General features: G+C 23.8%; 2 protein-coding genes and 1 long non-coding RNA gene across 3 annotated transcripts in view; 2 read left to right on the top strand and 1 right to left on the bottom strand.

Annotated features, from left to right (window-relative positions):
- The first annotated feature begins 814 nt into the window (after nt 1-814).
- Nucleotides 815-12,884, top strand: LOC122853992 (mitochondrial sodium/calcium exchanger protein-like). Its single transcript, XM_044154403.1, has 13 exons — nt 815-937; nt 1,063-1,280; nt 1,832-2,157; nt 2,222-2,302; nt 2,405-2,524; nt 2,706-3,041; nt 3,137-3,255; nt 3,319-3,472; nt 3,844-4,101; nt 12,130-12,212; nt 12,281-12,408; nt 12,474-12,653; nt 12,716-12,884. The coding sequence occupies exons 1-13, from the start codon at nt 884-886 to the stop codon at nt 12,882-12,884; spliced, it is 2,226 nt and encodes a 741-aa protein (XP_044010338.1). The 5' UTR covers nt 815-883.
- A 7,287-nt stretch (nt 12,885-20,171) lies between these two features.
- On the bottom strand, nt 20,172-20,719 carry LOC122855342. Its single transcript, XR_006374060.1, has 3 exons — nt 20,476-20,719; nt 20,338-20,386; nt 20,172-20,237 (listed from the first exon to the last, which is right to left on the bottom strand). It is a non-coding gene; the product is annotated as an uncharacterized LOC122855342 (long non-coding RNA).
- A 143-nt stretch (nt 20,720-20,862) lies between these two features.
- The window catches only part of LOC122855336 (protein timeless homolog), an 84,294-nt gene continuing 78,369 nt past the window's right edge, over nt 20,863-26,787 (top strand). Inside the window, exons 1-11 of the mRNA XM_044156625.1 lie at nt 20,863-21,351; nt 21,424-21,758; nt 21,847-21,978; nt 22,103-22,198; nt 22,289-22,452; nt 23,437-23,554; nt 24,173-24,435; nt 24,747-24,879; nt 24,965-25,119; nt 26,232-26,519; nt 26,604-26,684. Of these exons, the coding sequence (XP_044012560.1) occupies nt 21,258-21,351; nt 21,424-21,758; nt 21,847-21,978; nt 22,103-22,198; nt 22,289-22,452; nt 23,437-23,554; nt 24,173-24,435; nt 24,747-24,879; nt 24,965-25,119; nt 26,232-26,519; nt 26,604-26,684 (1,859 nt within the window). The 5' untranslated portion in view covers nt 20,863-21,257. The remainder of the gene's footprint in view (nt 21,352-21,423; nt 21,759-21,846; nt 21,979-22,102; nt 22,199-22,288; nt 22,453-23,436; nt 23,555-24,172; nt 24,436-24,746; nt 24,880-24,964; nt 25,120-26,231; nt 26,520-26,603; nt 26,685-26,787) is intronic.

The raw sequence follows: 26,787 nt of genomic DNA, 5'->3' as shown, positions 1-26,787 counted from the left end.
GAAACCACCAAGTACTTGATGAAACCTTCAAGTTTCCTGTTTTCTTATACAATTTGTACAACTCTAGATTTTATATATTTATTATAACAAGTAACGTGAGATGTATATAAGTGCATAAAGTGCAAGTAATAATATGCAAAAGCTTCTTTTTCAGTGGTAAAATGAGTCCCTCGTAATTAATAATGTGATGCTGGTTTGTTCACTGGGTACATTGTTTTAAAAAACTAAGAAAACCTTGTGTCACCAGAGAAAATATCTTTTACTTAAAAAAAGCTCAAATTAAAATTACAAAACAAAATAAAAACAAACTTTTTCTTTCATCATTTTCATTTTTTTCTCAACATTAGTCAACGTTTTATGTTTTAAAAAAAATAAAACTTTTCAATGATAAATTTTTTAATATACAAAAATAATATTTAGAGAAAAATTTTATTTATATAACTAAGTTATAGACAATTTACATTTTTAGTAAACAACAAGCCAATTTTGGTTAAAAATAGAAACTTGAAAAAAATAAAAAGTCACTTGACTTGAACCAGCGATTATTTCGAACCGAGTTATCACCATTTTATCTTTGGGCTAGATAAAATAAAATAAACCAAGATCAAAAGAAAGCAGCTGTAAAAAATATGTAAATGAAATTTAAAAAAAAAAGGAATAAAAAAATAAATAGTAGCAATAAACAAAATCCAATTTCAATAAAGTTTCAAAATTTAATTTCAATTAATAAAAAAAAAAAAAAAGAAAAACAAAATCTTTTCTAAGATTATTCTATTGTAGCTACTTTCACAATGAAAAATAAAAACCTTTCACTGTGAAAGTAGCAACAATAAAGTGATAAATAATTTTATAAAGATAAATAAAATAAAAATTAAAAAATTAAATGAAGTGGTGGAAAAAATCAATACACAGATATGGTGGTTTACAAATACGAGAGGTAAAAAATAAATAAATAAATAATAAAAAAAATAATCTAAATGTTTAAAAGCCAATTAATTAGTTGAATAAAAAGTAACCTATTATTTGACAAGTGTGTTTTTTATTTATTTTCTTTTTATCAAGGATGATTGCTCTTTTGTATGGCAAATACCAGCAAATGAACGTTGTGAATGGGTCAAGAAAACTGACGATTGCAACTTGGATTCTTTAATTCAATACGCAGAAATACTATTCTGTACATTTACCACTGAATATCCAGCTTTATTCATTCTTGGTCTTCTTGTATTTGTCCTGTGGCTATTGTATCTATTTCTCATTCTGGGCACAACGGCAGACAACTTGTACAGTAAAAGTTTTAAACAACTCTTCGGGCACTTTTGATCTTTCTTCATTCTATTTTTTTATTTTATTATTATTTTCTTATTTTATATATTTAAAATTTTTTTTTAATATCATTTATTTTATTTTCTACCCACGCTTTTGTTTTGTGGTTAAAATGTTTATCCAAGGACATAATGACACTCGTGTTTCCGCGATAACTGACAAAGTATCATTTCAAAAAAAAAAAAAAAAAATTAAAAATAACTAAATAAAATATTACGAGTTGAATGATAATCTTGAATTGTGATATTTATTTTTATCAAAATAATAACAAAAGTAAAAAATATAAAATAATTTATCTGAATGAAATTTGTTGAAAAAGTAATCTCAGTTATGGAAATACTCATTCACAAAAAGATGATCATTTAATGTTGATAAAAATATAAATCAAATTTAATTAAATTTCGTTGCTTTTGGTTGAATGAACCAAAAGAAAAATAAAAAAAAACATTCAATTTACTGATTGACAAAGTATTTATATATATATTTTTATTTTCATTATTATTTATAGCTTTTGTCCATCACTCTCAGTAATTGCTGCTGAACTTCATTTATCTGATAATATTGCTGGTGTTACAATTTTAGCATTTGGAAATGGTGCACCAGATATATTTACGTCACTCGTTGCAGATGACGATGAGATGGTTATAATGTTTACTGAATTAATTGGTGCTGGTATATTTGTAACAGCAATTATTGCTGGTTCAATTGCAATTGTATCACCATTTAGAATATCACCAAAACCATTTATAAGAGATTGTTGTTTTTATATAGCAGCTGTTTGTTGGATTACATATATTAGCCAAGATGAAATTGTACATCTTTGGGAGGGTCTAAGTATATATAATCATCCACCTATTTTACATCATTTATTATTAATTAATTATTATTTTTTTTCTAGGTTTTATTATATTTTATCTACTTTTTATTCTTACTGTCGTTGCAATGCAATTTTGGGATAACAAAGAAGAACGTAGAAAAGGTTATTACTTATTATTTTTGAAATTTAAAAATACCAACAACAATAATAATAGCCAATTCAATATGTCAATTAATTTTTAAGTAATTTAATTTTTTTTTTCAGCAAGAATACCAGCTCTTCATGATCCAGAAATGTTGAAAACATTTTTAGCAAATCAAGATAATGAACCGGAAGTACATTTACCAGTACGATCAACTGCATTCAGTGTGAAAGCTAAACTTGGTAAATCAATAATTAATTTATTATATGACAACATTATTTTTCATTTACTAAAATATTTATCCTTTTAAATTCGGGATACGTCAATCAATTAAAAAACATTAAAAATAAAAGTATATATATTTTTTTTGAAATAATATAATACATATTAATTACTTAGAAATTTTAAACAAAATAAAAATAGATGTAGCAATTGCTGCTGAAATGGCAAATGCACGTGCAAGAGGTGAATCAATTGAAAAAGAAAATAATGATAATGAGTCAACAACATCACAAACAGATAGACCTGATAATATATACAGTGAATTTATATATGACATTAATCCAATAAGTAAAAATGATTGGAAAAAATCAAATTTAATAATGAAAATAATACTTGTTGTACGTTCACCAGCAATGATTATATTGCAATTATTAATACCAGTTGTTAATGAAACAGCTGTTAAAAATGGATGGTCAAAATTACTTAATTGTATACAACTTTGTATAACACCAACTGTAGCACTCTTCAAGTTGGATGGTGAAGTATATTTTTAATTTAAAACTATAAATTTTAAACAACAATTATATCTATAAAATAATTTTGATTATTATCATGCTTAATTGTTGAAATAGTTTGGAGAGTTAGTTTTGGACCATTGCCAATTGTTGTATTATTTTTTTCTCTTGGTCTTATCATTGGAGTTGTATTATTTTTAACAACACATAAAGATAAACCACCAAAATATCATAATGTAATTTATTAATATAATAAATAAATAATAAATGATATATTGATAATTTTTTTTTAATTTTAGATATTTGCATTTCTTGGATTTATGAGTGCTATGCTTGTTGTTTATTCAGTTGCAAATGAAGTTATGGCAATATTACAATGTATTGGTTTTGCAAGTGGTATATCAGATGCAATGTTGGGTATAACACTTCTTGCTTGGGGAAATAGCATTGGAGGTAATTTAATAAAATTAAAAAAAAAATATTTAGTTAATTTAATTAACTTAATGAAGTATAAAATATATTAAGTCATTAATGCGTAAGGTGAGCTAAGTGAGTTGTAATGAAAAATCCCACTTTGCTTATGTATATATATATATAAAAGGTGAGTGATAAAATTACAAGAATGTATAAACACGAGAGCCAGAGATGAGATTATTACGCCAACTGAATTCACTTTGATCATAATATTGGCTGTATAGCCAACATCTCAAGCATGAAATTTTCACTCTTGTACACCTAAAACTCATTGAACTTTTTTTTTTTTTTTTTTTTTTTTCTCTTTATATACATGTATATATTTTTTTTTCATCCCAATTTTTTTTTAGATCTTATCTCAAACGTAACGATAGCACGAAGGGGATATCCACGGATGGGATATTCAGCATGTTTTGGTGGTCCAATGTTTAACACACTGTTGGGTCTTGGTCTAACATGGACAATATCAGCATTTAATCATCCAAATTATCAAACTAAAATTCGTAGTAGTGACATGATGCCTGGATGTCTTGCATTTTTATTATGCTCATTAATTGCATCATTTATTTATTTAAATATTGTTGGTTTTATTGCAAGAAGATCATATGGTTTTTTACTTTATTCTCTATATTTTACATTTATATTTATTAATTTATTGAGTGAAATACATTTTATTCATCCACTTGGTACTGATCATCATGAGGATTAACAATTTTTTTTTTATAAATTCAGTGGGGACTATTTTTTATCGTAAAAATAACAAAATAATGTTGATAATATTTGTAAAATAAATTATATTATATATATAAAGTAAATATGCTTTGAAAATTTTGTTATTTGTTTTTTTTTTTTTTTATGGAAATTTGATTAGATTAGAATCAAGATTTTATTTCATCTTATATAAGTTGATGAGATATGCAGTATTTTTTCCATTGGGAATTCAATGGGAAAGTGGAATGAAAAGAAATATACGAAAATGAAGAAAAGGCAAGTTTTTTTCTCAACGACGAAGGAGCCCACTTAATACGGAATTTATTACAATAAGAATAAAGTGGAAATAAAATCACTATAGTCGTTTTGTGTTATATTCTTTTCTCAACATTTTACTGTATATTTTTTCAAAGAATTTTTTTCCCTTGTTTTATTCAACCTCAAGGTCTATCTCTTGGTTTCGCCTCCTAATTCTCGCACCGAAAATGATGATAAAATAAAAAATAAAAAAATATATCCTTATGCATTATTTATCAATGATAAAATTTTCTGTTGAGGTTGACTTGCTATTTTATTATTATTACCCTGGCAGTGACAATAACCTTCTTGTTTTGTTTTTTTTTTTTTGTAATTTTGTTATTTGAATTTTATTTTTTATATATTTAGTAATTTATTTATTTAATAATTATTATTTTTCAAATAAAAAATAACTATTTAATATAAAAGTTTTATTGGCAAAAAAAAAAAAATTCTATAAAATAATTTTTATCGAAATAAAATTTTTAAAAATATTAAAATTGATTGGTTTTTTATTTTTTAGTTGAAATAATATTTTTAAATAAATTGATGTTTTAATTTGAGAAATTTGAAAAATTTTTAGAGTCATTTCATTTAATTGGTCATTAATATTTTATTTAGATTTAAAAAAAAAAAAACCGCCAATATAAATTTACTAGAAAAAGTTTAAAGCGAGATGACCCGTTGACAAGGATCAATACAATGTTCAGAAGGACATATCGAGCAAAGCAGTAACGATGTACGAGCAGAGTAAGAGAGTAGTACAGAGTCTGTCGAATACTTGAACTCAAGCAACCAACGAGGGTTGCTTCCACGCAAATGGAAATTCTACGGATGGACTTGTCTACAAGTGCACATAAACCTCTCATCTTTCTATCTCAAAAGCTCTTTCACTCACACTCTTCGGAAAATTTTCATGTGTATAGGTCAACAGACATTGGCACATTGATGATTTTATTATCAAAAAAATAGTAATACTCAGAAACTTGTCAGATTTAAAATTTTTATAAACTTTTACATTATAAAAAATGATAATTTTAAGCTTAAAAAAAAATTAATAGAATTATAAAAAGTAAGTAGTAATACTCAGTATCTCGTCAGACAAAAAATTTTATAAAAAAATAGTTTAAAGAACAAAAAAAAATTTTTGATATATTTTTATTTATTATTATTAATTGACAGTTATTCAACAGATAATAAAATATTTTTATTACTGTTTATATAATAGTAAAAAATAAAAGAAAAAAAAACAATTTGTCTGGCGCCATCCGGTTTCCGCGTGTACTTTAACTTTTAACATTACGCATTGGAATGTCTACACAGTTAGACGCCATTTTAAAAAATAACATCGGCTGATTGGCGCACTTATCCTTATGTGTATCCGACTTGGGGTGAATCTTAAATCTATATAAATATATATAAACCAAGCATACACTAGTCAGCAAAAGTTGTAAAGAAAAATATATAGAGAAAATTCACATTTGTATGCACCATACAATGCTATACCAAAGTCAGCTTCTTCAGGTCATTTTTCAAGTTTTACTCCACCCAACTGTCGAACTTGTGCATTCAAGCTCAAAGTAATAAAAAATAAATAAATAAATAACAAAAAAAAAAAAAAATAGTATAATAAAAAACAAGTTATTTTTATGTTATAAAAGATAAAAAAAAAAAAAAATTATAATAATTATTTAAATAATTGAAAATATAAAAAAATAAAAATACATTTATTTTAATTTTATAAATAATTTTTTAAATTAATTAAATTAATATTCCATTCTATTTTAATTAGCTCATATAAAATTTATAATTTTTTTTTATTTTTGCATTGATTAAAATTAATATTTAATTCTATTAAATTTCAAATTAATATTTAATTTTATTAAATTTCAAATTTAAAATCAATTAATAATTTTAATGAATTTTTTTTTTCATTAGTTTCATGTGCCAATAATATTTTTGTATATTATTTATTGTGCTGACTGTTATTGAATTTTCTCCAGGGATATTCGTAGATAATACAATGTTCAATATTGACATGAACAAGTGGATGATGCACCAAGTAAAATATGAACAAACTGACATCTCAATTTCAAATATTAAGCTAGCACAGCTTTTTCAATAATCATCGGATCTCGATGCAATTGGGCTTGAAATTTTGTGCGAATTATGTGTTTTTTATGTGTGAAGAAATTAATTTGAAAGAAAATTTTTTAAATATTTTCTATATTTTTTTAAAAAATTGACATATTAAGCTAGCACAACTTTTTTAATAATCATCAGATTTCGATGCAATTGGACTTAAAATTTTGTGCGAATTATGTGTTTTTTATGTGTGAAGAAATTAATTTAAAAGAAAATTTTTTTTTATTTTTTTACATTTTTTTAAAAAATTCAAATATTAAGCTAGCACAACTTTCTCAATAATCATCGGATCTCGATGCAATTGGACTTGAAATTTTGTGCAAATTGTGTGTTTTTTATGTGTGAAGAAATAAATTTGAAAGAATATTTTTTTTTTATTTTTTACATTTTTTAAAAAAATTCAAATATTAAGCTAGCACAACTTTCTCAATAATCATCGGATCTCGATGCAATTGGGCTTAAAATTTTGTGCGAATTATGTGTTTTTCATGTGTGAAGAAATGAATTTGAAAGAAAATTTTTTTTTATTATTTACATTTTTTTAAAAAATTCAAATATTAAGCTAGCACAACTTTCTCAATAATCATCGGATCTCGATGCAATTGGGCTTAAAATTTTGTGCGAATCATGTGTTTTTCGTGTGTGGAGAAATAAATTTGAAAGAAAATTTTTTTAAATATTTTTTATATTTTTTTTTTAAATTCACATATTAAGCTAGCACAACTTTTTCAATAGTCATTGGATCTTAATGCAATTGGGCTGAAAATTTCGTGCGAATTATGTGTTTTTTATGTGTGAAGAAATAAATTTGAAAGAAAATTTTTTTAAATATTTTTTATATTTTTTTTAAAAATTGACATATTAAGCTAGCACAACTTTTTCAATAATCATCGGATCTTAATGCAATTGGGCTCAAAATTTTGTGCGAATTATGTGTTTTTTATGTGTGAAGAAATAATTCAAAAACAAAATTTTTTTAAATATTTATTATATTTTTTTTCAAAATTGACATATTAAGGTAGCACAACTTTTTCAGTAAACATTCAATCTTGATGTTATTAGACTAAAAATTACGTGTGAATTATGTGTGATTTATGTGTAAATAAATAAATTAAAAAAATTTTTCGTCAATTTATTCATTCTTTTTTTTTTTAAATTCATTATTTAAATAATTGAAAATATAAAAAAATAAAAATACATTTATTTTAATTTTATAAATAATTTTTTAAATTAATTAAATTAATATTCCATTCTATTTTAATTAGCTCATATAAAATTTATAAATTTTTTTTATTTTTGCATTGATTAAAATTAATATTTAATTCTATTAAATTTCAAATTAATATTTAATTTTATTAAATTTCAAATTTAAAATCAATTAATAATTTTAATGAATTTTTTTTTTCATTAGTTTCATGTGCCAATAATATTTTTGTATATTATTTATTGTGCTGACTGTTATTGAATTTTCTCCAGGGATATTCGTAGATAATACAATGTTCAATATTGACATGAACAAGTGGATGATGCACCAAGTAAAATATGAACAAACTGACATCTCAATTTGTTACGTATGTATATGTATTTAAATTATATTTATGTGTTGTATATGTTGATGAAAATATACCTTGTAGTTTTGTATATTAATATTGAGTGTTAAAATTCAAACGAGGTAATATCATCAATACATATATGATGACTATGGAAAATGCAAATCCCATTTACTCGATGAATATATTGATCCATTGATTAAGTGTCATTCATGCATATATATCTGTCATTACTGATTTCCATAAAATAGAAAATTTTCATATGAAAATTTTTTAAATATTATATGATGCAATGAAAATAAATTTGAAATTACAGAGGTCATAAACTTTTATTATTTTTTTAAATATTTAAATTCAATTTTGATTGTACTTTTTATAAAAATTATCATTAATATTATTGAAATTAAACCTTTTGATAATATCATGTTAAAAAAAAAAAAAAATGTAAATTAATTTTCTGCTATTGAATAATAATAATAATTGAAATTTTCATATCGAGATTTTTTCATTTATACAAAAAAAAAGAGAGAGAAATTTGATTTGAAAAATTAATTAATTGATTTTTTTTTATTTTCCATTTGGTATTTTGTTGAAAAGTTAAAAAAAAAAGAACATTTGAATGAATAAATTATTGAAAAGGTAAAAAAAAAAAGAAAAGTTATTTAAAAAGGTGAAAAATATAGTGGTGGTTAAATGTTGGTTGATTGAAATGACACTTGAACAATGCCAGTTTGAAGTAGACTCAATCGAATGAATCAAGACACACTTGACTGTAGTACTGTGGCTGTTTTTCACCCTTGGAATTTAACGCCATTTCATCATATATATATTTTCTTTTTTTTTTTCTATTTTTATTTCTAAATATATACTGAAATTTTTTTATATAGAATTAAATATTTAATTTTCTTTTATATTTATAAATTCATTGAAATGTTTAAGCTTATTTACAGTGTAATTCGATTGATGTTAATCATCATGTATCCTAAATGAACATACACTGAAAATCAATGACAAAATATCCAGGAATATTGAGTACTTGAATTGCATGAAAATTACCATACAATACAATTGCAAATTCAAGTTTAGTCACATGAGACTTTTCACATCTCAACAGTCAAAGTATGCATGATTTATTTTATTTATTTTAAAAATTTAAAAATAAAAAAAAATAAATAATACTTTATTTTAAAATTTACTAACATAACGAATTAATCTTATTTTATTTTTTGTGCTACACAAAAACAAGAGAAAAAAGAAAATAGTATAAAGGCAGTAAATATTGCTGTGCCATATATTTCTCATTCTTTTTTTTTCCAATGGGAATCAGCCAACAATCCTCAGACTGTCCAACAACTTCATCCCACATACAGTTAAATTTTTTTTTATTTTTTTTTATGGATTTGCAAGAGATATTCACTCGAGTAACTCTATTATACTATTGCGCGACATTTGCCGTTTTCAGATTCTCAAATATACTATTTTTTTTTTTTTTGGTTAGTTTGAACCCCTATTTTCGTTCCTTATGGTCTATTCAATTCTCTGCCTTTTATTACGATATGGATATATATGCAAGTTACCAGTCAAGTTATTGTCCCTTGGGGGACAAGCCTTATGGGATAGAGATGAGAATATCGACATGCTGAGTTTTACGATACTGACAAGGATAAACCACCCTCTTTAAGAAAAAAAAAAAGAAATATATATAAAAATCTTTCATAGTATTTCTAAAGAAAAAAGAACTTATATACACATTGTGTTGCAATCAGAGGGGATGGATGAAATTACTTTTGCTTGAAAAAGCAACCAAGTGGTTGAGGGTGAAGGTAATTAATTATTAATTATTTTCAAGATTGTGGGCTTTAAATGAGAAAATAAATTTATTTTAAGGGAGAATACAGAAGCCAAGAATTTAAGGGTCTTCTTAAAAACATTATGTATTTTTTTTTGTCATTTTTATATTTTTATGTGCTTCAAACCTTTTTATTTTACTAAAACTTAATTTATAGAATAAAAAGTTTATAAAAAATTTATAAAATTTTATTGTTAAAATAAATTTAATTGATAAGGGTTGTGATAATTTTAAATTTTTTTGAAAATACTTGAAGAAGGTTTAGAATTTCTACTTTTATTAATTAATACGCATTGTTCACAGCTGTTTCAAGTAAACGATAACCACAAAACTTGGTTACATATTATAATACCACGAACCGGCCAACTATAAGGATAGTGAGGCGAGAATACGAAGATAAAAGGGGTTGGAAAATAGGAGGATGGAGAAAATGTCTGGTTGCGTCTAATTGTAACCACGAAATCGCATCACGTGCCAGCCACCTCAATTGACAATGAGACGATGAAAAATTAAAATAAGAATTACACACAAAATTTTATAAGCTACATATACACAATGTACTTTAATTTAAATCTTCAACTAATATAAATTGTTATTAATTTTTATTGTTAAATAAATATATTGTAGTTTATATTTATCATTAAATTTAATATTTTGTTTTTTATTCTTTTTGTCAATTGAATTTTTTTATATAAATAGAATAAAAGAAAATATGAAGGTAATAAAAATGAAAAATAATAATAAAAAACAATATGTATATGAAAGGTATAAAATTGTTATAGAAAAATGGAAACAAGGTGTTGTTGTAATGTATATATATATATATTGGTTTCGTAACGGAAAAACGTAATAAAAAACCATAGCAATTTTCTACTTGCTGGTCAATGGGATCACATAAAATTGTCATAAAAATCAGAAGCTTTATTGTACCTGCTAGCTCGAAGCTTTGTTGTATATATATAATTTTTTTTATTCATATATAAAGAGAATTGTCAATGAATAAAAAATCAAATGAAAATATAAAAAAAAAATTAACAAAGCGTTCAGAGAATGAAAAATTATTTTATCAAAAATATAAATTCAAACGAAAAAGAAAAATAAAAATATTAGTTTAAAAATGAAATATTCACTTTTAAAATTAAATTGAGGAATTAGTGCATGAAAAATAGTTCATTGAGTTGAAATAAAAATCATTGAAACATGACTATCAAATTAGTATTTGATTATAGTGTGTATGGCTAATATTTGGAATTGTGCAGTGTTTTGGTTACACTGAAATGTTCATATCACTGTCAGCATTGAATCGTAATAATTAATTAATTAGTTAATTACTAAATATTTACAAATAAAAATACAACCACTATATTATTTTGCTTTTAATAATAAATATAAAATAAAAATAATAAAAAATCTTTGAATATATATAGGATTTATAATATTAAAAAATTTGAAACATCTTTATCTTTTTCTTTTTTTTTATGAAACAATGTTAATTCTATAATTAGTGCAAATAATTTTGACAAAATTGACCAAGTTAATTAGCTCAATGCCGGAGGGAAAAAGGTGAGCAACGAGGCATAGCCGAGGGAAAATAGAAAGAGACAGAAAATGACAATGTACAGTTTTCCTGGTAACAATAAATATAGCGTTCATATTGAGGTCAAAAAATACAAAAAATTATTATATAATGCAATGTAAATAATTTTTTTTGTTAAGAAAAAATTCCATTTTTTTAAATAAAATTTATTATCATACTGATAACATAAACTTGAATATTAAAAAATAAATTGAAATCAATCAAAGTAATCTACAAAGCTGTGTACACAATTAAATAAAAAAAAAAATTTTTTTATTATTTAACCAGTCGTATTTTAATTCAAGATTATCTATTTAAAAAACTGTATAAATATTTGAATGACAATCATTGATCATTTATAAAAGTTGATAAAATTGAATATATAAATTATCAGGTTTCTAAAAATTCATATCAGTTTAAATTATTAAAAATATCGAATCACTTTAATTTATATTGAGTAAGAAAAAAAAAGTTTTTATAATGAAATTTTTAATTAGTTGTTTTTCAGCATTAATTGCTGTTAGTGTTTCACAACAAGTACTTTATAGTTATCCTTTTGTCATACCAATGCTACATTTTAATATTACAAATGTAAATAATTATAAGTTAAAATTAAAATATTAATAAATGACGATAAAATATTTATTAATTATTTTTAGCTTCTTGGAAGATGGTATACATATGCTAGAATACCAAATGAATATGAAACATTTGCTGACTGCAGCATTGTCGATATGAGTATAAATAACAATACTTTAGAACTAACTATGTCATCTTTAAATAACCAGTAAGTTTATATGACTAAAATTATTTAATAATTAAAAACGTTTTTAAAGAAAATTATAATTTTAGAACTGGATTTGTCGAACAATGGGGCAGTTTTGGTGTTCCAGTTCCTAGAGGATTTTCATCTCAATATAATCTTAAATTTCTACCACTTGCACGTCAAAGAGATAGTGTTGTAACTGTATTAAATACTGACTATAAAAATTTTGCAGTTATAGAGCTTATTCAAATAAGCGAAGATGCAAGGTAATATATATTTATTTTCTATTTACATATATTTTTATTAATTTATTTTTAAATTTATCAAGGATCTTGCAATATGCCTGGATTTGGTCAAGATCACGTAAATTTCATCAAACATATTTAAATCGTGCTCTTGATGTTTTGCAAAGAAATACTATAAACTTAAATTGTTTTGAACTCGTCAATCATGATAGATGTCCATCGCCAGATAATTTTTTGCCATATGAACAATAGAAATTAAATTATTTTAATAAAAATAATATGTAAAATAGTTTTTCTCTTTTTAAATTAAAAATAAAATTATCTTCAAGTTATATCAACAGTTTAATGATTTATTTAATATTATTATTGAAAAAAAAATATATATTTTTTAATGAAATTGATAATGTTAAAGTATTTTTTATATATAAAATATGAATTATGATAATAACACATTTGACATTGCATTTGATAAAGGTACGTTGATGGAATGAGCAAGCTTCAATATTGGAACAAAAGCTTATATAACTCTGTTGTACCTACACATGTATAAAATAAATATGTGCGTGAATTTTGTACAGCAATAAAGCTCAGTAAACGTCAAACACGCTTATGTTACTGAGAGAGACAACATCTGGCGTTGCCAACGAAGAGGCACATGTATGACTTCAGTCGAAGTAATACTCTACATTATTGTACATATTACAATGTGAAAGCTCGCGCATATATATTGAAATATTCAACCTTCTCTCTGTATACCTTTGATAATATTAATTGAAAAATTTATATATAAATATGATAGAAAAAAAATACGTGAGCTTTTCATTTCTAAATAAAAAGTATTATCAGGTTTTTTTTTCATTCAATGATTGACAGTTTGAAAGAGAATTTATTTCTACTAAAAATAATGAGATTTAATAAAAATTATAAGAGAGAAAATTATTTCAAGATGATTAGCTACGTTTAAAGACATTAATATCAGTCTCATGATAATATGAAAAATGAATAAATTGTATTTTTTTAACGGCCGTGACCAATTACATTTTTTTACAACATATTTTTTCAATGTCAAATTTAAACGTGCATTCCAAATGTATTTAATAAAATTTATTATTATTTAATGTCAAGTATGAGCATGTAATTTTATTTTAAATCAACGGTTTAGAGTTAAAATGGCGAACGTTAAATAGGTACGTAAGCGAGGTAACGAGACTGACTCGACAATCTCAAACTTTATGGTCCACACTTGAGAGAGCTTTTCTCTATACAATTCTACCGTATCTATGTATATGTATATGTCAAATGACAATGTCTATATCCGCAACATGAAACACGAAGCTTTGTCGACCCTCAAAATTGAAGGCTACCATATATCTATGTGAAACAGTAGATAACACAGTTGGTTGACGATAATGGCACAACTTCTAAGTGAAAATAATATTATATAAAATAACAAAGTTTAAAAATTGAAATAAAAATATAGTAGATATATAAATTTTTTAAAAATATAACATACATTTGTTAAAAAAATAATATGGTATATTTTAAAAAGTAATTTTTTCTTTTTTTTTCTCATGTAGAGATAAAAAATATTATTTTTTAAAATTTTATAATATTGAGGTTACTCTTTGACTGGAGGGCTTTATATACTTTTAAAAAGTAAAATAATTATTATATAATATTATATATTTTTTTTAATAGATAAATATATATTCTTTAGTTTTTTTTTGTAGTTTTTATGTAAATAAATGTTTTCCCATGTGTTTGCCTAAAATATCCAAATGCTTATCCCTGAGGAAATGCAAAACTCTCATTTTCCAACGACTCACTGAAAATCATACATTGCTGGCAGTTTGTGTGTGTATATATATATTTTATAAATGGTAACTACAAATACAGTGGTTATCCCTAATTATCGCACTACGCAAAACAGATGAAACACACGGGAATTGGCCCTGAAGGTAAAGAGAGAGGAAATGGCTTTTGAAAGCACTGGTGCACATACGATTCATTGGAAAAACGATTCATAGGCAGAAATTTTGTAATGCTCAAAACATTACATTATAAAATACACAACTAAAAAATGAGATGACAATTATTGTCATTTATAAATATACATAATATAACGACAATGAATATAAAATAGTCTTCGTGCTTTCTCTGAAATTTAATAATTTCTCAACAATAATTTAAACGACAATAAAAATAATTATGAATGCTACTTGTGTCTTCAAATGACAATAAAATTATAAATACAAATAATTATTTCAAGACAACAACAACGACTACAACACTGAATATTTAAATAAATGTCTATAAAATATTTTCTGAATTATAAGTTTTAATTAAATATCAAAAATAATATTTATACAATTTATTCACTTATAATATTAATTATTATTATTATAATATTAAAATTATTTGAATAAAAAAATATCAGAGCTTGAATTTATGCTAAAATTTTATTTTTATATATACCCTTTTTCATTCACATGTTTTTTGTGAAAATATATTTGTTTGGTAAAATTAAATTTATCTTTTATGAATAGAGCTCATTATTCAACATGAAAATATATGTTGATTTTCTTCGAAAATTTATAATACCCAGAGACTATTATTATTATTATTTTACATCATTAAGAGATGTTTTAAAATGATAAATGAAAATCTAAAAATGAAAGGTATAGGTTTAAAATTTTTAGTATGAAAGATAATATTATAATGAGCTCTAAATGAAGCATGAAAATGTTTTTTTAATATATTTTCTTTTACGTTTTGTTTGGATTTTATGAATTTATTTTTCACTAATTCAAATGGAAATCAAATTCAAATATATAAATTTTTTAAATCATTTAAATAGCCATAAGGACTTATTGAATTGTTAATTTTTAAAAAAAATATATAATTCTATATAATATTTAATTTGAGATATCTTTTAAAATATTTCCATTTTTTTTTGAAATTTATTTTTAAAGGGAATTTATCTATACAAATATAAATAGTCAATGATATTAGTGTGTATATCTGCTGACCTAAATTTTCATCTATTGAATATTTGGTGTTTACTGATATTGTTTGCACTTTAAAAAAAAAAAAAATACGTCAAATACGAACAATCGACGGTTCAATAATCACGACAGTCACTTCATCCACAATTCCCAGTGCCGAAATCGTATGTCATCTCCATGAAAGTTTTTCCAAAAACTCATTCAGTTTTTAAAATGGAAAAATCATTTCAAACTTTGTATTCAAAACTTTTTATTTTTTTTATTTTTTTTGATTGAATTGATTGAATTTTCATGTTTTCAAATTTAAAAAATAAAAATAAATATTGGATCAAAATTGAATGTAATGCAAATTGAATAAAGTTTTTGTTTCAAAAGTAAATTATTTATAAAATATTATCTTTAATAATGCTTTATTATTAATTTTACTTTTTAAAGTTTAATAATTTTCATGATAAAAATTAAAATTTAAAAAAATATGTAAATCAAGTTTAATTTATTAATCTTTCGGTTGACAAGTTGAAAAAAAAAAGCTTATTAGTGAAAGAGAAGAAATTATCTCCCGTTGTCTTTTGATGTAAATTTGGTGCGTTAATTGGTGCTTTTGGTGATGCTGAACACAGAAGTCAAAAATAATTTTTTTAAATTAAAAAAAAAAAATAAAACACACCCCTGGTCTGTAATTTGTTTGATGTCGAACATGAAAATAAATTTATCACTACTTTCCTTATCCACCAAACTTTTGAAAAATAATTTTTTATAATTTATTCGGTGCTCTGTTATCAAGTCATATCAAAGTTAAATTAGATCGAAAAAAATAATAAATATATAAAATGAAACGCAGCGAATTTCGAAATAAGAGCTCGAAGCGATTTTTTTTTTTTTTCTCCGACCTTGAAAATCAGCTTTAAACTTTTACAGTGTATTTTTTTTTAACAAAGATTATGTACCCAAGACTTTTGTTCTTTTCAAAAGTTCCCTTACATAAAATTTAAAAATACATTATCGTAAATTTCGTATATACTTGTATCGAAAACATTGTGAGCAACAGTTTTGTCACGATTAATGTTTTTCGTTCAGCAAGCACAGCTGAGACTTTATTTATTTTTTTTATTCTATTACCAAAAGACGACAAAAAAATAAGTAAATAAATAAATAAAATTAATACAGGTATATTTTTTTTATCAATAAATAAATAACATCGTTTGAATTAAATAGAAAATCAAAATTGTAAGAAATAAAATTGAGTTTGTGCGTTCGGAAAAAATAAAAGATGACAAGCTTTTTTCACGATCGTATTGAATTTTCTAAAGTGTATTGCTTAGGCGTGTTTTTATTGACGTATATATATTTTTTTTTTACTATATGGGTGGACTGTAAATGTGATTTTTGTTATATATATAAAGAACATATTCTGCGAGTTAAACCCTTTTTTTTTTTTTTCTTTTTGAGTTTATCAGGTGGCAAAAAAAAAAAAAAAAAAAACACGCTTAGAATGAGACAAAATAAAAAGGTTCTATATAAACTAACACACACGAATAAATGTATATAGCTTTAGTGTCGAATGTTATTTTTGTTAAAGCCATTGAATACGTGAATAGGACAAAAGGACATTTTGAAATTTGAATATGTACTAGTTACCAAAACAACCACGACAACGTATGTAGATAGAAGTCGTGTAGAGACCCTTCTAACACAAGACTTGCATATAAATATCTCTATTATACAATTTTTACAATATAAAAAAAACCATCACATTTGAAATTTGCCAATTCAAAAGTTTTTTTTTTTTTTTTTTATTTAAATAATAAAATTAGAAAAATAAAAAGTGACAAGAAATAATAAAATACTACAAGTTTAGAATTAAAAAAAAATTAATAAAATATAATTTCTATTTTTATGCAATGTTTATTGAAAAATTTAAATAGTTTTTATACTCTAATAAATAAATGAGATTTTTTAGAAAAAAGATAAACTTATTTTAAATAATATTAAAAAATATTTTACATAGTGGAATTTATAGTGGTATAAAATAATGGTTTATTTTTGGTTAAATCGATATGAACAAGGAAAAGTTAAGATCAGATGGAATTTAATGAATGTTCAACCCATGCTCCCATTCGTTTTACGTATACCAATATAAATAGGTAAAGAAAAATGAAGAAGGGAAAAGTGTAAAGTTTTTAGGGATGAAAACCATTGTGAAAGTATATCGAAAGGTAAATGTTAAAAATTCATTTTTTAAGTACACACACACGACAGATGTAACAAATGATTTTGGAATTTTTAGTCAACCACGTGTTACAGTTAAATTAAAAAAACTATTCAAAATTTCAAATAAAAAATACGACAAAATATACTATTAATAATCAATTTAAAAAAAAGAAAATTGTTAATTTTATAATTATAAAATTAATTCAAAGTCAATAACATATTTAATACTTGAAGAATAATTTTGAAATAATCAAATTATCAAAACAATAATCCCTCGAAATTTTTAATTTGGCGAGTAATTTTAAAATACCCTTAACTGCACAGAAAATAACTGCAGAAGGTAATAATAAAATACAAAAAAAAATATATATATAAATTAATTTTAACTAATGTAATTTCAATTTCGTTTTGAAAATTATTTATAATATATTAGGGGGAAAAAGTGTAATAAATTTAATGCTAATATTTTGTCGAGTTTTATTAAGAGACATTATATAATCTCATCGTGCAGTTGATCACATTGAAAGTGGCCAGTGTCTATTATCATTCAACACGAACATATACACACATTAAAAAATGTTTATATATATTTTTATTTCATACAGATAACGATATAGCATAAAGTCGAGAGAGCTTTTCACGAATTTTGAGGGATCAACACACAACGAAGCTGTGAGGGCATGTGTGGTTTTATCTCGAGGGAGAAAATACCCAGTGGATATTCAAGTGGACAATAGAACCCGAGGATACTCATTCGGTTCATATAGTACCACGAATGAAATTTGTACATATATAAGTGAAAAAAAAATATATATATGTTTATATATTTCTCATGGATTAGAGTAGCTTGTGTACATTTTCCCACCATTCACCATCAAATGCAATTTCTATTTTTGGTCAAGGGTATTTTTATCCTCTTTCGTTTTATAATTTTTATTTTTTTTTAACTTTATCCGCTTATATTATTTTTTCACCACTTTTTGAGCTAGTATATAAAAAGACTATATTATTTATAAAATATATGTATTTTTATTTTTTTATAATATTCAAATTATCATCATTGAATTTATAATTTTAATATTATTTTATGAGTTTAATTTATTTTTAGAAAATTTTCATATTTCTTTGATTTAAATATTTTTTTTAAATAACAAAAAAAATGATGTATATTTATTTCTTTTGAGCTAAAAAAAAAGTGATAATGGAAGGTCGTTAGATTGCGCAAAGTTTTCACCCTCTGGTGTGTATATAAACGTTTTACCTTCCGTAGTTTTACTGGCAATATCAAACCACCAACACAATCACTGTTTTTCCTATAATTATTATGACGAGTATTATGTTTATTTCAAGTGCTTATTTTTATATATATATTTCATCTATTATATCTTTTTTATTCTTCAACATTTTTATGTCTATATTTTTACTATCATTATGATTTTTAATTTTTTTATTTTCACATTTTCATTGGCCTCATTTTGGCATCGTTTAACGCTCGAGTTAAATTATTACTCACCGTTGTGTTTAGTCATGGAGAAGGGGTTGTAACAGATAACGATTCGGCATGGTACTTTTAGTGTGGTAATTATGTATATATATAATATATATGTATAAAATTACAAATGACATAAACGACAGTGTGTGAGTAAAATTAAGGGAGTGAGAATTTTATTCTCGAGTATAGTTGAAATTTAATGTTTTGTAAATTACTATAATTTATTTTTATACTTTGTATATTTCTTTGCGCATTGGTAGTTTTTTAATATGATAATGTCAAATTTAATTATTCATTATATTGTTTAATTTATTGTTCAACTAAATATTTAAATTTTATAAATACGTGTGGGACATTTATTTGAATAATCTTGTTTATTTTTTAATGTGGTCATTGTCGAGCTGATAAGGGTCTTTTTGTTGTGGGGTCAATTCAAAGGGAAGTTTCAATTTTCATGATAATTATATATCAATTTGATATTTTCAATTAATTATTATTATTTTACTTTAAAGTATACATAATTTTTTTAAATAATATAAAACATTTGTTTATTGTTAAAAATTAACATTGTTATTTTTTAGTTTTAAGATAATATAAAATAGTTTTTATAGTTTGTATTTTTTATATGTTTATTTTTTTATTCTAGCTTTGTTTCAATTTTCAAACAAAAACAAGTTAAAAAAATAAATAAATACTAGTAATGAAAATGGTTTCATTACAAAGAATGAATGTTGTTGGTATTTTTTTTTTTGTGAATAAATTGTATTGATGTTTGAACAATAAACAAAATGCTTTTTTATAAAAAAAAATAATAAATTGTTTGATGCACTCACCTAAACCGCATGTGAATTTTCATTTCTTGTTTTATTATTTTATATGGTTGTTTTTGTGTCCATTCTACAAATAAAATCAACAAATAATATCAAATATAAATTCATTAAAAAAATGGACAAATACATTTTTTTTTTTCCTCCAAAATTGTCTGATTTAGACTCACCTTGACTCCACGTAAATTGTCATTTTTAATTCTGATATTTAGATGGATTCTGTAAATAAAATTAAAAAATAATGTAAGATTAATTAATTAGAAAAATTAATAAATAAAAAATTGAGTAATTTTTATATTTTTGCTTACCTATTTTTGCCTTGAGTTTGCATTTTTTCATTTTCCATATTATTCGTCATCAGTCTTTTGTTTTGTTGATTGTCAATGACAATGATATTTTCCAGGTTAATTAAATACATCAATAAATCAATTTATCAATCAAATCAAATACACGTTGAAGATAAATGAACATTTTATGAGTTTAATGAAACGTTATGTTATAATTTTTCGGAGTGAAAATAACATTACAAACGATCGTGATGGAACGATGCACACATACGCATATCATCATGATTATCATTTATCTAGACAACATGGCGGCTATACCAACAGCGCCATAGTTGAGCCTTAAATAATACAAGCAAGGTGTCGTTGTGTAAACGACCATTTTCCCGCGTTAACCTGTTGCACTAACACACACTTACACCGAAAAAAAAATAATAAAAAAACGATCAACTACAGCTCCTCAAAAACCGACAAGAAATATCAATAAAAAATTACAAAAACAACGTCAAGTATTTATTTATCATTTGCAAAAAGCATTAATCAAGTCTAGTGATGTAGAATATAAAAAGTTTTTTGCAGTGTTGTGTTTTTTTTTTGTATATTTTTTTAATGTTTTATTACACATAAAGACAGCATAACCTTCAACAATGTTTTGATATTTTATGTGTGTGTGTGTGTTTTGTTTTTATTGTAGAAAAAAATATTTCAACAAAAAAAAAATACATTTATAACTTTAGTATTGATTATAAACATTGACATTGTTGAATAGTATTTCGATTGAATTAATTAAATTTGTGCTTGGCAAGATGACTGATTATATATCAGCTGAGTTGGCAGCAACATGTGATGCTTTGGGATTTTATGATGGTGTAAAATATCATTTGGATGCTGATGCACTCAGTGAGTTAATAATAAATCATTTTAATGTAATTAATACATATAATTAATTAATATAATTGTTTTTTGTTGCAGATGTTATAAAAGATTTGATAAAATATTTGAAAAGAGATGATGATACTCATACAGTACGTCGGTATTTGGGACAAACAAAATTATTGGAAAATGATTTATTACAAATAGCAATTCATCATAGTAATAATGAAGAACTTTGGGATGTATTATTGAGATTAATGATAAATTTAACAAGTCCAGCTTTGATGGTTTACAATGAAGAAATACCAAAAGAAAAAACAAATAGAAATTTGTATTTACAATTAGTTGGTTATTTACAATCATACAAAACATCATTGACTGATGATCGTCTTTGGAAAGTTGCCAGTAGTCGTTTGAGTAAAATATTAGAAATGGTATGTTAATTTTTATCATTAATTATTTAACTAATGATAATTAATTGTTAAATAAAATATAAAACTAAAATTAATTTGTTTTAATCAGGAACCAGGTGAAAGAGGAGAAGAAAATAGTTTAATTATTGAACGTATATTGACATTGATTAGAAATATTCTTCAAGTTCCACCAGACGATAATGAAAAACGTGCAAATACTGAGGCCACTGTTCATGATGAGGTACTATTTATTTTTAATTAAATAAAATTGAATGAATTTTTTTTTTTTTCTTTTATTTATTCATCATTTTTCTCTGTTTTTCATTGTTTATTTATTTTCATAATAAACTGACTTTTTTTTTTAGGTATTGTTTGCACTTCATACATCAAGGATTGTTGATTTACTTTTATTTATTAGTAGTAATAGCAGTGAGCAGCAATATCATATGCAAATATTGGAGGTAATTAAAAAAAATAATTGATTGTTATTTTTATAAATATTTGTTTTAGATGTTATGTTTGATGGTCTTTATTTATTTTTTTTTTTATAGATTATTGCACTTATGCTACGTCAACAAAATGCCATGAAATTAGCAACAACTGGAATTGAACGTACAGTTGCTGAAAAAAAACGTGAAGAAGAAGAATTATTGTTAATACGTCGAAAAGAAATAACTGAAAAAATTGAGAAAATTAAAAAATACAGTGGTTCAAGGTATGTTACGAAAAAGCATATATATTTATTATTAATTATCAAGTATATAAGTTACTTCAAATGATATATATCTATATATTTTTAAACGAAAAAAAAACTATAATTTTATACTTTTTTACTGTCCAATGTTTTTTGCATTTATTTTTTATTATATATATAATTTTTTTTAAAATTATTTGCCCTCGGGAAAAAAGTTGGACCTTATAATTGCATCAAAAAGACAGAATGCACATTATTACCAGAATAAAAATAAGACCTGTGGTTGGTTCAGCCACTCTGGCGATATAATGATTATGACCCAGTTTTATTTTTTTAGTCTTAATCATATATATAACGTTTGAAATATGAATGGCAAAAGGCTTTTTATCCACTTGTTGAAAAGAAGCGAGGTGCATTTTTATAACGAGCTAGTATTCTAGTATTTTTAATGCGTAATGCCTCATGAGAATGAGATTAAACAAAAGAATAGAAAAATAATATAAATAAAAGGATAAAATAAAGGCAAAATATCATTTAATTCACTTCATACGAGGAACAATATATTTTTTATTTTCACTCAAGTAATTTACATAAACATTAATTTAAATTCAGTAAAAATTTGATTATAATTTTTTTTTATTAACCATCGCTAAATTGTCAATTATTTTTTTATTTTTTCCTCCATTATTATTAACTATAAAATTAATATGAAAATAATAATAATATTAATTATTCTCAATTTCAAATTAATCCTGAAAATTATTGAGTTAACTCATAAAGGCTAGTTGCCAAACGTTTGCTATCCAAAACTCAATTATATATGATTCCAATAGTTTGAACTTAAATTGGTTTATTTTGTAATAAATCGATTTTCCAATATGAATATCATTTAATTAATTTGACGTTGTTATTTTAGCGTAATTTTTTTTTGCCAGGTTTATATTAATATGATAATTTTATGATGTCATTTGAATATTAAATGAATTTTGTTATTTTATGTTCAAGGCATTCAAGATTTGGTGGTACATTTGTGGTGGAAAATATGAAAGCCATTGGGGACAACCAGATGATTTGTCATAAACCATTTCAAAAAGTTGAGGCTCTTGAATTAGCACGAGACAAGGTAAATTTTATTTTTTTAAAAATATATTAATAATAAGGTCAAGTTATTTAATCTACCAACAAAATTTAAAGATAAAGCTATATATATTTCATAAATTAAATAAATAAAAATAACATTCAATTAGCTGGTGGTTTTTTCTATTAGCATCGAGTTAAATGAAAAGAAAAAAATGATAATAAAAAAATATAACGAGTACAAAAGGTTGGTTATACAAATTAAAATTAAAATACGTCTGTTAATTAGGTATATTTCAATGTGTAATTAAGCTCGGTCTTGCTTAACGGCTTTGAATACAACACACACAAAAAAGTGGGTCATTTTTTTACAGAATATTATATTTTTTTTCTTCCTTAAATGAAAACGTAGAGAAGAAAAAAAAAATTCTTTTTCAATCTTAGACCATTTGGCTTGAGAGCTATCTGGAAAATATTCAAAACATCTTGAAGAAAATTAGTAATTTTTTTTTTTTTTTTGAATCTTCTCAACGTGCTTTACATTTTTTTTTGTAATCAATTTTTTATTTATTTTTTCTTTTTATTTAACCATCAGCTATATTTTATAATTATTTTATAAATTATTAAATGCTAATTAATGTAAATTGTTTAATTTAATCAACAGCCAAAATTAAAAGTAGCTAAAAACCGTAGATTTGTTGAAGCAAGACTTGAAGAACGCATATCAGCATTGAGCGTTCGTCTATTTTTAAAAGAATTTTGTGTGGAATTTTTGAATGCTTCATACAATGCTGTTATGAAATATGCAAAACATTGTATCGTTGGTAGTAATCAAGCAGCTTCATTAGATGTCAGTTATTTTTTTTGGACTCTACGTTTCTTTATGGAATTTAATCGTCATCATAAATTTCAAGTTAAATATATCTGGTATGTATTATTAACCATTAAATATTCATCACATTTTTTTTTTTTTTTGTTAATTTATAAAAGTAAAAGATAAAAAAAAATAAAAAGAGCCCAGATATATTGGCCACGACTTAACCATAAGAATTTATTTCCAACGGGTTTCCAATGTCACTTCCAATTTTTAAAAAACTTTTTTTTTTTTTTCCTTTTTCTTTTACTTTTATTTTCACAATTTTATTTCCAAGTGTCAACCATTTATTTTAACACTTTCAGTACTTTGAATTTATTCTCAATATTTTATAATTTGTTATATATATTTTTTTTAATTTTAGTGAGACTATGGGAACTGAAATATTTCACTTGACACAGAGACAAATGGAACAATATTACGAATTACTTATTACTGATAAAAAAAAAGGTATTTTTTGGGCAAAAAGATTGCATATTGCACTCAAAGCATATCAGGTAAATAATTTTTAATTGTTTAGTTTATTTTACCATGAAATTTTGTTTCTTTTTTTAAAATAATTATTGTTTGTTTTTACTTAAGGAACTTTTGCTTACTTTAATTACCATGGATAAAGATATTGATGCTGGTGTTAGAGAATCCAGTAAGGTCATTAAAAGCAATATATTTTATATACCAGAATATCGGGAAACGATACTCACACAATTTCTATCCTACGATGGAGTTAAAATGTCACGGTTAGTATACTTAACTCTTGGTTTCTCGATTATAATAATATTTAACGATCATTACGAGCCATTGTATTCAAAGTATTTATATATTTTCGACTATCATTTATATTTTAATTTCACTAGTTTCTTATCATTTATTTTTCAAACTTTTAAACAATTTTAAACACCTGCTTTGCTATTTCTTTTAATATCTCGAACAATATTTTTTAATCAAAAAACAGAATCGTCTTAATCAACTAAAAAATTCGTTTTTATATTGATCAGTTTCTTTTTTCTTGTATATTATTTTTTTTTCTTTAACGAGTTTACAGGATTACCTGAATCTTTTGGTTTGTCAAATGAGTTTTTTACCAGTTTATTACTGAAAAAAGAAACAAAAAAAATTCGATAACATAAAGTAGTTTAAAAGTTTTTGAAGCGTTATATCCAATCGTCGCTACACCTCTTGAAGTTTTTTTTTTTTTCTTTTATGACTTAAGGCCAATAACTTAATACAGCGAGTCTATACATACAAGTTTTTTAAAAATCGATGTACCATCAACTCGTCCACGCTGTATATTTGCTCTGTTTTTTTTTTTATGTCATGGCGACTTGGGCTGGTTTTGAAGTTGTCCAAAAGTATTGCAAAAAGTAAGGGTAACTGTTAACCTAAACTTTTATCTACCACAGACATATTGACTCCACTTTTGCCAGTCGTGGGCCTCACTAAAATGTCGAGACGATCCCCCATTCCTTTTTTTTATTCTCAGCAATTTTTTGTTTTTTTTTTTTTTATTGTACAGACATTGTGCTGCCGTTACTCGATGGAATAAACAACTTTTATCGACGTCATTGAGTGAACAGGAGGATAAAGAGTTCAATAGTTTTTTTTTTTTTTTTATTTTTATATACCAAGATGTCTGAGAGTTTTAAAAATATCTTCAATTCTTGTATTACCCTCATCTCATTTTATCTCGTTTTTTTTTTGTTATTATTATTATTTGGTGTTTTTAATTGCTATCATGTAGAAAAAGTTTTTCCATCGTCTTGATGTAATCGACACGATAACTTTTTTATTTTATTTCATCAATCTTTATTTTATTTATTATTTATTTATTTATTTGTTTGTAAATATCCAGGGATTACTTGGAGGACTTGGCATGTACGGCTCACATTTTCTTGAAGATGCTTGAACAGTTTAACAAAGCTGGACGTGCACTAATTGTAAGAAAAACTAAACAAAAAAGACGTAAAAAAAATAATAAAAATAAGAAAAAAACAACTGAAGAAAATCCAAAAGTAATAAAAAGTCTTGAAGAAAAATGGGATGATATTGGTCCAGAATTATCAGCAGTTATGCAAGACGCAGTTATACCAGATGTCATACCATTTGATGCAACTCTAGACTCTCCAATTGAAGAACAAAAGTATTTAAATAATTTTTTTTTAATTATTTAAAAAAATTACAAATTGTTTTATTAATATTTTTTTGTAATTTTCGTTATTTGCAGGAGTACTGCAATGAAGAAAATTCAGAAATTTTTGAGGAAAAAAGAATTCGATCAAGCAGTTGGTCTTCTTCGTAGTGCAAGGTAAGCTTTTTCGTTTTTTCTTTATTTTCGATTTTTAATAGAATTTTAAACCTTTTTATTTTTCGCAACGATAAAATCACAAACTCGGCATTTTATTCTTTTT

The sequence above is a fragment of the Aphidius gifuensis genome, linkage group LG4 (assembly GCF_014905175.1).
Source record: "Aphidius gifuensis isolate YNYX2018 linkage group LG4, ASM1490517v1, whole genome shotgun sequence".
Classification (NCBI taxonomy): Eukaryota; Metazoa; Arthropoda; class Insecta; order Hymenoptera; family Braconidae; genus Aphidius; species Aphidius gifuensis.
This window is presented reverse-complemented; position numbering and strand designations above follow the sequence as displayed.

Excerpts from the sequence above, each read along its gene's own strand:
- LOC122853992 (XM_044154403.1), top strand. The coding sequence starts at position 884 with ATGAAGTGGTGGAAAAAATCAATACACAGATATGGTGGTTTACAAATA. Across the intron at positions 938-1,062 it reads GTGGTTTACAAATACGAGAG|GATGATTGCTCTTTTGTATG; the intron begins GTAAAAAATAAA and ends CTTTTTATCAAG. Across the intron at positions 3,042-3,136 it reads AGCACTCTTCAAGTTGGATG|TTTGGAGAGTTAGTTTTGGA; the intron begins GTGAAGTATATT and ends TTGTTGAAATAG.